At 34.6% G+C, this 14,145-nt stretch overlaps 2 protein-coding genes across 2 annotated transcripts; one reads left to right on the top strand and one right to left on the bottom strand.

Moving 5' to 3' along the window:
- Positions 1-2,137: 2,137 nt before the first annotated feature.
- On the top strand, positions 2,138-6,804 carry LOC131635356 (squamosa promoter-binding-like protein 13A). Its single transcript, XM_058905973.1, has 4 exons — positions 2,138-3,249; positions 3,576-3,712; positions 4,875-5,757; positions 5,894-6,804. Exons 1-3 carry the CDS (start codon positions 2,657-2,659, stop codon positions 5,741-5,743), a joined length of 1,599 nt encoding a protein of 532 aa, XP_058761956.1. The 5' UTR covers positions 2,138-2,656; the 3' UTR covers positions 5,744-5,757; positions 5,894-6,804.
- A 5,436-nt stretch (positions 6,805-12,240) lies between these two features.
- Positions 12,241-13,907, bottom strand: LOC131635354 (probable UDP-arabinopyranose mutase 2). Its single transcript, XM_058905971.1, has 4 exons — positions 13,537-13,907; positions 13,188-13,438; positions 12,823-12,991; positions 12,241-12,738 (listed from the first exon to the last, which is right to left on the bottom strand). Exons 1-4 carry the CDS (start codon positions 13,858-13,860, stop codon positions 12,397-12,399), a joined length of 1,086 nt encoding a protein of 361 aa, XP_058761954.1. The 5' UTR covers positions 13,861-13,907; the 3' UTR covers positions 12,241-12,396.
- Positions 13,908-14,145: the final 238 nt, after the last annotated feature.

Below are 14,145 nucleotides of genomic sequence, written 5' to 3'. Positions count from 1 at the left end.
CTATCCACAACTTCCACGTGTCCATCACTAGTAAAGTACAAGCCAGAGAGAGGAATTAAGAAGAGTAAAAATGGTCAAGAGAGTGATGTTCTTCATAACCCTTTACAGTGGGAGTATGCTGAGGACTCCTATGGAAGTCAGGCTACAAAGAGATCATGTGCAAAACCAACTGAAAGTCACCATCTAGCCAGTCTTCAAGACTTCTTACTTGTCTCATTTTCCTGTTTTTTTACATCAGTACATTGATGATATTATATATGTGGGTCAAGATGGAAATTATGATTTCCATGAAATTGAAAATTTACTTGGATGAGAAGAAGAGTCTCGGCCTTTGGTTTAGACACATTTAGATGTTGAAGTTTATCAACACCATAAAATGTATTTCAATGTGTTCTATGACATAGTCTCTAAAGGTAGGAGTTCATTGTAAGTAGCTAGCTTGGTGTGCAGGGTCGTGATAAAAGGACGAGGATTCTTAATATGGGTTATCCTATTGCTTCCAAAAATACAATATCATATTGGTCTCGTTGTCTAGGAACCTTAACATCACTTTCTTCCTATTAGTGGCATCTCTATCCATAATTGCGAACAAATATAAGCTTATTGTAGTTCGTTTTGTTAACAACGGTCATTGGGTTCATGTAAAGTTGAAACCCGATTGTCCATTGCCTCCCGTCACGGATCGATGAAGACAAAACTGCAATGAAGGTGCAAGAGTATGGAAAACAGCATATACTGGACGTATAAGACATTGAGAAGAAGTTAGAAAGTTAATATAATTTGTTTTGTATTGATATTGTTGTACATTTTACACTATATGTATATATTTTATCGGGTTAATTGTTGTATTATCCGACTGTTTTGTTAAAAAATGTATAAAACTAAAGGATTTTTCAAAAATCCACATTGCCTACCGGATTTTTTAATATATCCGGTGCAAAATATAAGTTATCGAATATTTTAAAACATCGGTTGTACATGCACCGAATATTTGAAAAAATTGGTATTTCTTCATACAATTACCAAAAAACATTACTAGTCAACAACATCAAGATTAAAAAATATGGTATTTCTTCAAATAAATGTATAAAATCTTATGGAATTTATTTAAATAATCTGAAAAATTCGGTATATTTTTGCAATATCCGGTATTTCTTCAAATAAATGTATAAAATCCGGTACTGTGTCGAAAATTTTGATACTTGGCGGTACTTTTTAAAAAACTGGAATTATTAGTCAACAACATCAAGGTTAAATCATTGCTCATTTGGGGGTGCCAAGTTAAAATGTGCGGGTGACATGAAAAAACCTTCTGATTGATCTATTTTTTCGTGGAGTAAACCAAAATTTCAGTTATACACTATTTACTATGGCCGTCTCATCTTGTCCTGTTTTTTTGCGTGTATAGATTTTAACAAACGTGGACATTAAAAGAAGTTTATAATTTTTATACTTTAGAGATGTTGTGTCTGCAAGCTCGTTCTGACCCGTCCTCATTTTTCTACGGGACAAGACAAGATTTTAGGCTCACACTCTTAACTATACCGTTCTGGACTGCCCTTTTTTTGTGAACTTTTGTTGGACATAGCTAAATGGGGCGAATCTACCCGTTTGAAGAATTTGTCCTAACACTCTTTTTTTTTACCCGACACCTCCCATTATATACAATTTTACCAAAAAATATCTCTAAAAAAAGTGTTTGAATTTTTTAGAAAACTTAAATTTTTCTTTGTACTTTATTAGCGATTACTGATAAAAACAACATAAACACTTAGTCTATATGAAAAATTAAGGGTGTTAAATTTAATTGAAAGGGTGATGTCATCCTTAATATTAATAGATTGAAAGTGAGTTTTCCAATCTATCACCCAATAAAAATATATTATTATGTCATGTGATCGCAGTTGTGTAAGATCGAATTGTGATCCTTTCTACTAAATTCAACGTCAATCACGTTAAACCAAGTAACGATTGGTAAATTAATTTAGATCGTAAACACATATCTTATTTTATTTTATTTTCTAAATGATTGTAACTCTCAACTTGCATTAAATATGTTAAAAGCATAGGTCCACACGGTGTTACACTTATAAATGCAGTGTACATTATAATTCAAACTTACACTATAAACCACCATTACAGCAACCTTTTACTTGAAATAGTACCTTCAATGGAGTTTAAGAATCACTTCAACTCTATTTCACTTTGAGTTCCATCACTCTCACAACCCCATTCCACTCCTCTCCACTACCACTTTCATCTACACACTCTCTTTTTCACACTTCTCTTTTTCCAAAATGCTTTTCACATTCATTGTTCTTTTCCCTCCTCTACTTCATCTGACACACTCTCTTCCCATTCACCATACCAACCTCTTTCCACACACTTTTCTTCATTCTCTTCACGTGCCCTTCTGACATTTCTCTAGTCTCCACTTCTCTCTCTCAATCATCTATCTTTTTCTCTTCAAAAACCGTTGCTTTACCTTATAGGAAATTTCAATTTCTTATCTTTTTTCTATTTTTGCACTGTACATTTCTTCTTCTTTTCAAAGGGTTTTCAAAGGGTCTTCAAGGGTATGCAAAGTTTAAATTTTTATACTGTTTTGATGTACTATTCCTGTATCAGTTGAAGTGGGGTCTTTGATCTTGTTATTATGGAGTCTTGGAATTTTGTTTCTCAAGATAAAGGTTCAATCTTTGGTTGGGATTTGAAAACCCCATCTAGTTTTTTAGGTCAACAAACCATTGAAAATGAGACCAATCAAAGTTTTGAGGAATTGGGTTTTCATGGAATGTTGGGGAAACAATTGATGAATAATCTTGATGATGATGTTGTTGTTGGTGGTAGTAGCAAAATTGTTATGGCTGGACCTAATGCATTTTCAGTTAGTTCACAAGAACACTTCAATTCCAAGCTTTCAAACTCATTGGTAGACACTAATGATTGTAATTCACTCATTGATTTGAAGCTTGGTGGATTTGGTGATCATGGAGGTGCAATTGGTGCATCATTCTCTAAGGGGGGTGCGGTTTTATCGTCGTCGTCTGGATCGTTACCGCCGACGAAGAGGGTGCGGTCTTCGGGAGTGAACTCGCAGATTGCTTACTGTCAAGTGTATGGATGTAATAAGGATCTGAGTGGTTGTAAAGAGTATCACAAGAGGCATAAAGTTTGTGAGATTCATTCAAAGACTTCTAAAGTTATTGTTAATGGAATTGAACAAAGGTTTTGTCAACAATGTAGTAGGTTGGTTTTACAAACTTTTGTTATAATTCAAATTAATTAAATTGTGCTATTGGATAAGCTTCTTGTACTAATCAGATTTAGTACTTTTTAGGTGTTAGTGTTACTTCTTCAATTTATGAATATTCCTATTTTTCTTTGAACTGTTATACTTTTGCTCTCTAATTTGTTTTTGGATTTTTGTTTTACTAGTCTTGGATTATGTGAATTTAGAGAGGAGAGACATATCTTGTTCCATTTTTCTAAACTGGACAAACTTGAAACAAAAAGCTATACTTTTATGATGTATGTATATATAGTACTTCTGTAATGTTTAGCTTACTATCCAGGTTTCATTTGCTGGCTGAATTTGATGATGGTAAGCGTAGCTGTCGTAAGCGTCTTGCAGGCCATAACGAGCGCCGAAGAAAGCCACAAGTTGGTATTCACTCTGGAAGAGCTGGGAGGTTGCTTCAACCATATGGCGGTAATACCTTTTTATGAATAATAATATAATCTCGTTCTCCGTCTCAATGTTTCACCCTTCATCGTGTATTTAGTCTTCATTTGGACCAGATACATGTTCTTTTTTACTATACTTAAGCCCGAAGGGAGTAATTAGTTTTCATAGGTTTAAGTTATGTTGCTAAAGTAATTATCAAGAAGAATGTGCACGTGTTTTCGCCCCGAAAGTGGGAAAATAGATGTGCTTCTTTTAGAATACTGATTGATTCTATGGATATAGATAGATCTACAGCATGGTGATTATGTGCCATTTGTTATAAATTGTCTTTTTTGTGTCTGAACTATTCTCCCATTTTTGTTGGTTTTGCACCATCCTTTATCATTTGTCATCTTTGGTATAAAGCTAGCTTTAAATTGGATTCTTTAGTCACATGGTGGATGTGATCCATAAGTGATTATTCAACAATAATAATGGAATCATATCTGAAACACAAGGATTCATTATAGTTTATAGTCATTTATACATACGATTGGTTTTTTGAGATTATCCACCGACATAAATACTTTTGAGAATGTTTGGATGACCTTATAGGAGCAGCTTATGATATGGCAATAAGCTGTTTTCAGCTTATCTCTGATAGGAATCTACATAAGCTATCCAGGATAATATATGAAAACAACTTATAGGTTATATGAAAATAATTCAACTTTATTTTATCTTTTGTTATAGAAGTAGCTTGTAGATAAGCATGTATATAATAAGTGCTTATGCTATACATTTTTAATTATTTAGCTAAACAGGGCCGTAGTCAGTCATCTTTGAGTGCAGATCTTCTTCAATGAATAAAGCTATCAACTTATTTTTGATAATTATTCGTTACTTTTCCTGATTATTAACATTATGAAGCCCATGTAATAGATCCCCAGCATTGAGAGCTTTCTGCAGTGAAATCTCAACACATGCGCTAAAATTAATTAAATTGTCTTCGAATTGGTGTGGAAATCCACTGGATTTTCGCCAGTGAAAATATCACGGGCGAGAAGCCTGATCCTTCCAAACCATATTGTTTAAGATTTTAAGAATGTATATTCGCGGTTATAATCCATATCAGTTTTATTAATTATTCTTCATTCTTCTTATATTAGTATATTTGTCTTATCTTAAGATTATTTGGTTCTCGCAGATAGCAGATTCCAGGGAAGCATGCTAACATCGGCATCTTTTATATGCCAAGATATACTCCCCAGCGAGGTCTTTTCTCCTGAGAGATGTGGAGCTAGTAACTGGTGGAGACCTATAAAAGCCGAAGACGGAACCGGAACTGGTTTTAGGCCTCTTTCTTCTATTCCAATTACCAATGCACATCCTCATTCAAGAACTCTATTTCCTTCATATGGCGATAAACAATTTCCCTTTCTACACGAAAATGCTCCTACGTCTGCTACAGGAAGCATCTTCTGTGAAGACAATAGCCAATATCCTCCTATCCTCGAAGGCTCAAATTCCAGATCACAATCATTATTCCAAGATACCTCCTTAGGAAGCGAAGACTTCAATGTTTTCGAAACAGAATCAACTGTTCAAGGATTATCGGGAGTATCAGATGGTGGTTGTGCTCTCTCTCTTCTGTCATCTCAATCCCAGAACTCTTCAAGCCAATCGTCGGGAATTCCCGTGCCGCGTCATCTGGTCATTCCGAGCAGCCATAGCCATTATAACATGAATCAGGTTTCTGATAAAATGATAGGAATGAGTTCACAAGCATCAAGTGGTGTGTCAGATAGGTTTCCGTCTGAATTAAATCCGACAGACGGAAATCATCTCAGTCCTATACTGATATCAGACAACAATGAAATTGTCCATTTTGAAATGGCAGATCGGATTTTTCAAGGGTCAGATTTTATCAATGTAAAAGATCGTCTTTCGAGTGAAGACGGCACGACCATTGACTTGCTTCAACTTTCCTCACAACTTCAGCGCGTTGAGCACCAGAGACGAGCCTTGCAGGTGAAGCAAGAAAATGGTTCTTCTTGCTCTCTCCGGATTACTTAAAATGCTTTTGACAGGTAAGCTTTCTGTTTCATGATATATATTCACCATCACTTTCTTCCATTTGCATATTGCGTATATTCACCGACACTTTCCAGTTAATCACGCACAACATATCTCAGTTCAAAGGTAAAAACGATGATATTTTTGCAGGTAACTCGTGCTTAGGCAGCATGCATGTTATGACAGACACCAATGCTAGTAATCTTGATCAATGTAAGGCATAGAGAAGGAGAAACTTAGTATCTGGCTCTCCTGCAACCCATGAGATACTAACTAGATTAAGTAATTTTCTTGCGCTGAATACGGAACGAATATCTGACAAAAGGTTCTGATGCAATAGTCCCTTAGTCTACATAAAATCCAACTAGATGTATAATAATAAACAAAAGCCTGAGATGTATCAAAGTGTGACATTCAGGTTTTTTACAAAAAATACTTCAATCTGAAGTCTAATAATGTTGAAATTTTGATGAATGTTAATTCTACAGTAATAGTAATACATTATTCCATCTTAGTATTGTGTTAACCGTTTGTCAAGAATCCAACACAGGAAGGTAGATTGCTCTTTACTAGGAACAAATGAGACACCTTATATTGGTAATTTTATATGAATTTGAAAAAAAATGTCAATGTTAATGAATTTGTTGAATTCAGAAACTACTTTGACTGATCCTTTGGTGCACATAATGTCTAGTACAACTTCCATCTTTTTTGGAACTTCTAGAATATATCATGTACATTCTTGAGAATCTCAGAAATTTGAAAATGATATAAAATTGAATATAAGAAACTTAGTGGAAAGATTTAACAAGTTTCCTTATGATAAGTGGACAATTGTCAACAATTTCTAATTAAAGACCGATAAGAATCCATATCTCTGCGGCTTGCAACAATAGTGGCGGAATTAGATTGCTTAGAATACTGAAAATGTTGCGATTTTGTCCCTTGTTACTCTAAAAACGACCCTGTTTCGGATGGGCTAACAGCTCACAAAACTCAATATACATAGGCCCAATTACCCTGAGAGGACTGAGAGCGAATAAGACCGGTTTAATCCACATAGGTCAATTATCCTCAGGGACTCACCCCGCTACCGCACAGGAGCGCACATCTCCTACGATTAGAGTGAATGATTTCCCTCCGGCGGCCACCTGAGTTCCAAGTCGGATAACCCCAAGACAGTTATAACAATCTCTTCTATATATGTGTGACTTTATATAACAGCTCTGCTATATTTACACTGACTTTGTACACCGTATGATAATTACACCGTATGTAATAATTGGTTTTATGCTGCACATATTTCAAAGCAAGCTATAATATTATTTAAAAAATTATGAATATATATATATATATATATATATATATATATATATATATATATATATATATATATATATATATATATATATATATATCATATATATATCATTTAGTGTAAGAATAGCTTTTCTCTTATATAATTGTAATTATGACTCACACTAAAGTAGATTGATTTCATACTTAAAAAGTTTCACCTCAATTACATAATAACTTGAGCGTCAAAGTGCTACTTTTTTGTAGATACCCTATCCAATTACCGGAGAACTATCACCACTACATCAGAAGCATCTTTACGATGAATTTCATCTACATACCAATCATTTTCCGCTCTTATATAGAATAGACCATTTATCATAAATCCTCTCGACACTCTTTTTCATGACACATAATATGATTGTTACCTATTTTTGGTTTCTTCAATTTCTCCACATTGTCTATTCAGAAATGTTGTAGTGCGTCTTTATCCTTTATGTTAATTGAAAATATTAGATTGATTATATCTTGATCATACTAGAATTCTTCAAATTTAATCTTACTTAAAGTGATTCTGAGAAAAACTAAAATTAAAAATAAGAGATTTAGTTTGTCCACTTATAAGAAGGTGAAGAGAGAACAGAGAGTGGAAAAGCGTATGTGAAAGAATTGGAAAAGGGCGAGTTAGGGCAGGAGGCAAGGGTAGGAAGAAGGAGAAAACCACCATTGTAGAAGAGCTTGAAGCTTAAAATTCTAAGGTAAGAGGAGGGGAAACTATTTCTATAAGGGTGTCTAATCATGAGAGGGTGGTGAGGGGTCCTTACCCTTTTAGGTTGGTCTCATGCCATGCTATGATTGTTGTTGATGTGTGACCATGATTGTGAGAAATGAATTGTAATTGTTGTGGCTATAACAATTGATATTTGTTGATGATGAATGTTGAATTGTTGTTGTATTTTAAGGGTTTGGGATGATGATTATGATGACAGTAGGGTATGAAATTGTGAATTTATTGGTGTAATTATATGAATATAAGTCGTGATTGATATTGCTATGTTTATGATTGAGTTTAAAACCATGAAATATTTTTGGTGATGATTTCATGGACATTTGTGGGGTTGAAGAAAATGAAAATCGTGCTGGAAATTTTAGAAAAATAACAACTTTTTAGTAATGTCTTCGTGCACGATTTTGATCATAACATTCAACTCGTAATTCATATTGGAATGAGGTTTGAAGCGTTGGGTAGCTGAAATAGAGGGTTATAACTTTATTTCAGGGATACAATATTTTTTGTGATGATTTCATGGATGTTTTTGGGTTGAAGAAGATGAAAATTGTGCTGGAATTTTCAAAAAAACAACAACTTTTTAGTAACGCCTTTGTGCGTGGTTTTGATCATAACTTTCAACCCAAGCATCATCTTGGGATGGGGTTTGAAGCGTTATGTAGCTGAAACAAAGAGCTATAACTTTGTTTCAGGGATAAAATATTTTTGGTGATGATTTCATGAACGTATTTGGGGTTGAAGAACATGAAAATCGTGCTGGAGATTTCAGAAAAACAACAACTTTCTAGTAACGCCTTCGTGCACATGTTTGATCATGTTTTTCAACTCGTAAATCATTTTGGGATGGGGTTTGAAGCGTTGGATAGCTGAAACAGAGGGCTATAACTTTGTTTCAGGGATAAAATATTTTTAACGATTTTATCAGAGGTAGGTAGCAGGTGGGAAAGAAGTGTGTGATGTGAGGATTATGGACGAGGTCCGTATTGACAAATCATTTGATGTGCTGTGAATGATTGAGAAGGTGTGTTTGATTATATTGGTGGTAGTCCATAAGGGAGAATTATGTTAAGCATGGTTGCAATTGTGAGATCTATTGCGGATCATTGAATACTATTGTAATTGTTGTGTTAATTGCATTATTACCATGCCATACATTCATTGTTGACACATTGAAGGAGATAAGTCTTTGTAGGTCCAAAGGGCGACGCAACACTTATCCGGAACTTAGAAGGGGGAGTTTGGGAATCTGAATGGGAAATCAGGTTCGTATGATGAACCATTGATGAGAATTGGTTTCATATGCATCGTGTAATGTTGTCGGGTCTTATTGCATTGTAATTATGTTGTGCTTGTGCATTTGTTGTGGTGAGAATGTGATTGTGAATGAATGTGATTTGTGTGTATAAATACTACTCTTTTAATTATTATAAAATGTTTATTATATGAGTGAATTTCTCACCCCTTTTGTGTTTGTTGTGTCTGTGCTCCCTAGGAGTAAAGACAATCAGGTACCAGAGTAGTTGGAGATGAACTTCATGTTGTTATCAGTCGAGTCGACTAGTGGAGATACTCTGATAAGTAACATCGGGGAACAAGCTGTTTTCTTTATGTTATTTTGTTGCGTAATTTTTAGTTTAAAGTAATTATTGAATCATTTTTGGTGTGGGTGATTTGTTAAGGTTTTGGATGTCATACTTTTGTTTAATTCTGTTGTTTGGACTATAATTTTTATTAAATGAAGTAACATTCAGACTTCTTGGATTGTGAAGTGACATCCTACTCGGATACAATTATATTTTATTTATTAATTATTGAGTCGAGAAGTAGGGTGTTATATAATGGTATCAAAGCAGGTCGGTCCGTCTGGCCAGGTGTTATAGTGTGTCAGTAGTATACGACTAATGTGTGAATAAGGTCTAGTCAAGTTTCTTATAATCCTTATTTGTTGATGTTGTTCAAAATTTGGATGGGAGAAATGATGGTGCTAATGCTGCTGCTTTGCAAGCAGTGGCTCAAGCGGTGCAGAACAACTAGAATGGAAGGAATGATGAGTTTTGCAACTTGGGAAAGTTCTAGTGGAATAACCCACACACCTTTAAAGGTAGGTATGTCCCACATTTAATGCTCCCTTCCCATCAGCATTAAATGTTGACTTTACAAAATGTAAATCTTGTCCTGACATTTCTGAACCTCCTTTTTTTTACTCTGAATATCCCCTTGAACCCCTGTACATTTCGTCAAATATTGACTAGGCGCCTCCCTATTTTCATGAACTGTTGCTTCTCCCTTACTATTCTGCTTCTCCGATTCCTTTTCACTTTTTTTGATGACTCATTTTCATCTGACACGCTTCTGCCATCATCATCACCTTCCTCCCCTTCATCATTTCCCTCCCAGTCATTGTCCCCCAACTCCGATGAGCTTCCATATTGCACTCGGCCCTTCCAATCCTTTGGCACTACTAACCTCTTAGGACCATGGATATCCTCCACCAACTTTATGATGTATACATTATCATTCATCCCAATATTGATGCTTTCGTTCAAGGTCATAGAATATTTAGTTCTTATTAAGAACCTTGCTACATCTAGCTTCGATTGCTCCTTGGTTTCCTGGTCAATGCATACAAATACCCTCACCGCTTTTTAGATAAACTCTAAGAATTGTTGACTCCACGCATGGCAAGGTAATCCATAACACCGCAACCATGTCATTCTTTCATTATCCACATCCGCCGGAGTTCAACGATGAATATCTGAAAACCACTTACCTACCCATTCGACCTCTTCTTGTATAAGCATTTTGATCTCCCCTACCTCCAACTCTTCTAGTAGACACAAGTTTGCGCCTAAAGGAGTAGCTTTGATCCTAAAGTACCCTTCCGAGTGAAGCATCACATAAATATTATAGGTCATCCTCGGTTCCTCCACCACTCCAACATATGCATCTTCAAACCTTTTGAGTTCTTCCACTTTCACGTCAAATTGTAGATGTGCAAACTTCAGTTTCGCTCCTCTCTGCTCCAACCCTTCACCCATCTATCCTGCAACCCTATATTTCTTACTACTTGAGCATATGAGGCAAGAGCCTTGGTATTCTGATAGTGCCTCTTGTTCGTCTCAGTTTTCCTTCTACCGGCTTTACAAGAGTCTCTTTCTTGTTCCCCATCCATTGCATCTCTTTACTTCTTTGATATATTTCCTTGTCATTTCTTTGAAATCTTGGCACGTTTGCATGTAACTTTTTACCTCTAATAAAGATATTATCCAACTCCACCTCTAGCAACCTTGAATCTGCCACCTTCATAAACCTTGCAAACCCACATCTTCTTCCCCTTTTATCTCTTCCTGGTGGTATGACCACTTCTGCAACGAGCCCAAAGTCAACAAAATTGTTGAACATTTCCTTTGCTCCATACTCCTCCGAAAATTCAGAAAAGAAGAAGCTTGTGAGGTTTTCTCCTTCAACATTTCCTTTCCCTCTACTAAGATCCAACCGGTTTTCCTTACTCACCATAGGTTTCCATTTTCGCTTTGAAACTATCTCCCAACCCTCATTTTCTCTCTGCTCACTTTTCTCTCTTTCTCTCTCCTGTTCCTCTCTCATCATATTTGTTCCCTTCCGCTACAATAAAGTTTATTATTATTATTATTATTATTATTATTATTATCATTATTATTATTATTATTATTATTATTATTATTATTATTATTATTATTATTATTATTGTTGTTGTTGTTGTTGGAATAGTGAGTATTGAATAATAATGTTTGAAACTTTCTAAATATTTATCTACGTTGTTTGTTGAATTTGATAAGTTGAGTTTAATGAATTATTTTGGAAAACATTGTTAATTAGACTATATTTGTTAGGACTATGATTTTTATATTTGTTCTGACTATGATTTTTAAGTTACATAAATAACAGGTAAATAAACAAGATGCGGGTTATCCTTTTACAATTATTTATGGTAAATTCTTAGAGACTCGTGATAAGTAGTTGGGTATCTGGGCCTTTAATATAAATTACTTAAAATTTTTAATTTATTTTAAAATAAAATAATTTAAAATGTGACATGGGAATATATAACATTGTTTGATTGGATGAAGATACCGATATCTAACTTAAATAAATTTAAGGATATCAAAATGTTCACCTCTATTTAATTTATTTATTTATTAGTTAGTATTTTGTTATTTATTAGTTTCATAAAAAAATTATGTGATCACATAATATTTTAAAACATCATTTACTTATATTAAAAATTATTTTATTTAAATTATAATAACTAAAATTTAGTTTATTAAATAATATTTCAATAGAACATGCATTGCAGTTAAAAAAAACACCTTAACTATCAAGATAAAACTTTAAATTTAGCAAAAACATTCTTAAAGACAATAATCTCATTATTAAATTTGAAGAAAGAAAGTGTATAAAACAATACAATTAAACACACATTCAAACATTCTTATTGTTCAAACAAAAGAAAGTAAACTGATAACTATAACCATATCTTCTGCCGTGCGTGGGTAACAACTTAATTCTAGAACCTCAAATCAAGAATCTACTTTTCTGAACCAATACTCAATGCAACAGTTTTTTCTTCAGATGGGTTAAGCTCATCCCAAACTTCAATCCAAGTAACCATGGCATCAGCTAGCTTGATGAAATACTCATCAATCAATCCAAGCTTTTCTTTAACCATTTTGGAGAGTTCAAGATAGCATTGCTGAGGAGTTGTGCATTCCTTTGGAAAAGTAACAGATTGGAAAAATGGTATCAATTCTTCCTGCCAGAAAATTCCTTTGTACTCTAACTTGAGGTTCACAAATGGGTTACTAGCTTTGTTGTGCCTGAGATAAGGCAATCCTGTCTTCACTCCTAGTCCCAAATGGTCACTTATCACCTACATATACATCATCAATATGAAAAAACTCTAGTGAGCAAAAAAATAAAAACAACATATGATTAATGCAAAATTTGGATTTACCTTCACACACCAGCCAGCCCACATATCATCATACCGACTAATAGGTTGGCCAGCACCCATGAGTCCGAAATACAAAGCAGGACCAATCAATTCACGGTTGAACGCCAAATTCATACCACACATGGGAAAGAGAGTTCCTTTTGGGATTGTCATGACAGCATCTACATACCTAAGAAAAAAAACAATATCACCTCACTAAACAAGAAATGATCCTATCATAAACACCAGAGACACTTGACACAATACTGACACGTAGACTCTGGTGCATTGATTAAGAAATATTCTTGTCATAGACACCAAATATATCTGACACAATACTGACACGTAGACCTGATGCATAGACTAAGAGATGCCAAAAGAAATACCTAGTGTTTCTTTCGAGAGGCTTGACAAGCTGAGTAGGAGCATCATAATCAGGAACGTTAAGCCAGAGTCCATGAGAGACAGCTGTTGGGACACCTTCCCGAAGACTGAACGGATATCCGCGGACAAAATCTGCACCTTCTCTATATGGATCATACAGAGTGTTGAAAAAAAATGGGGTTGATGGAGTCTGCAGGTTCTTAAGGTGTTGCTGCACAGCATCAATTCTTTTTCCAGAAGGATCTTCAGCAACCTGAAAAAAAATAAAGGTATGTCAGACTCAGACCTAGAAAGGATCTAGAAAATACAAACCCTGCTCATATGATAATCAGAGAGATAAAGAAGACATACAAAGCAGTCATCATCAATGGTAAAGATATATTTCTTTTTGGATAAAGCGAAAGCAAAGCAACGACATGAAGAGTCTCTGAACGAAATACATGAAGCCTTAGGACCCAAAATACGGTTAATATCGTTACGGTTATAAAGTTCATAGTCATAGCCTTCAGGGACTTTGATGACTTTAGAAGGGTCACCATCTTGTATGATGATGAGATGATATGGTTGAAAGAATGGTCTCCAATCTTCCAAGAAATCGAGGTTCCTTATTGTTGGAATCACGATATCCAGTTCATCTTTCAGAACCGGTGTTGCAAATGATGATGATGATGACATGGTTAGAGACAAGTACGAGGTTTGTTGTTGTCGGAATATATCTGTTGTTGGGAGCGTTTAAGGGGGTTTTATATTAAACTACGTGCTGTGTTCTCTTTGTGTCTATCTAAATATTTTTAACAAATTGCATTAAAAAAATATTTTTAACAGAAATATTATAAAATATAACTTTTTTGATAAAGTTTCGGATTTTTAACAAAAATGTTATTAAACTACGTGTTGTGTTTTGTTTGTGTCTATCTAAATAATGTTACAAAAATTTTCAAACAAAACAATGAAAAAAAA

Source organism: Vicia villosa, unplaced genomic scaffold, assembly GCF_029867415.1.
Source record: "Vicia villosa cultivar HV-30 ecotype Madison, WI unplaced genomic scaffold, Vvil1.0 ctg.001470F_1_1_1, whole genome shotgun sequence".
NCBI lineage: Eukaryota > Viridiplantae > Streptophyta > Magnoliopsida > Fabales > Fabaceae > Vicia > Vicia villosa.
The sequence above is the reverse complement of the archived record's forward strand: the minus strand, read 5'-3'. Positions and strand labels throughout refer to the sequence as shown.

Coding starts and splice junctions, on each gene's coding strand:
- LOC131635354 (XM_058905971.1), bottom strand. CDS start 13,860: ATGTCATCATCATCATCATTTGCAACACCGGTTCTGAAAGATGAACTG. Junction 12,992..13,187: donor CCTCTCGAAAGAAACACTAG/GTATTTCTTTTG, acceptor TTTTTTTCTTAG/GTATGTAGATGCTGTCATGA. Junction 12,739..12,822: donor GGGCTGGCTGGTGTGTGAAG/GTAAATCCAAAT, acceptor ATGTATATGTAG/GTGATAAGTGACCATTTGGG.
- LOC131635356 (XM_058905973.1), top strand. CDS start 2,657: ATGGAGTCTTGGAATTTTGTTTCTCAAGATAAAGGTTCAATCTTTGGT. Junction 3,250..3,575: donor TTTTGTCAACAATGTAGTAG/GTTGGTTTTACA, acceptor CTTACTATCCAG/GTTTCATTTGCTGGCTGAAT. Junction 3,713..4,874: donor GTTGCTTCAACCATATGGCG/GTAATACCTTTT, acceptor TGGTTCTCGCAG/ATAGCAGATTCCAGGGAAGC.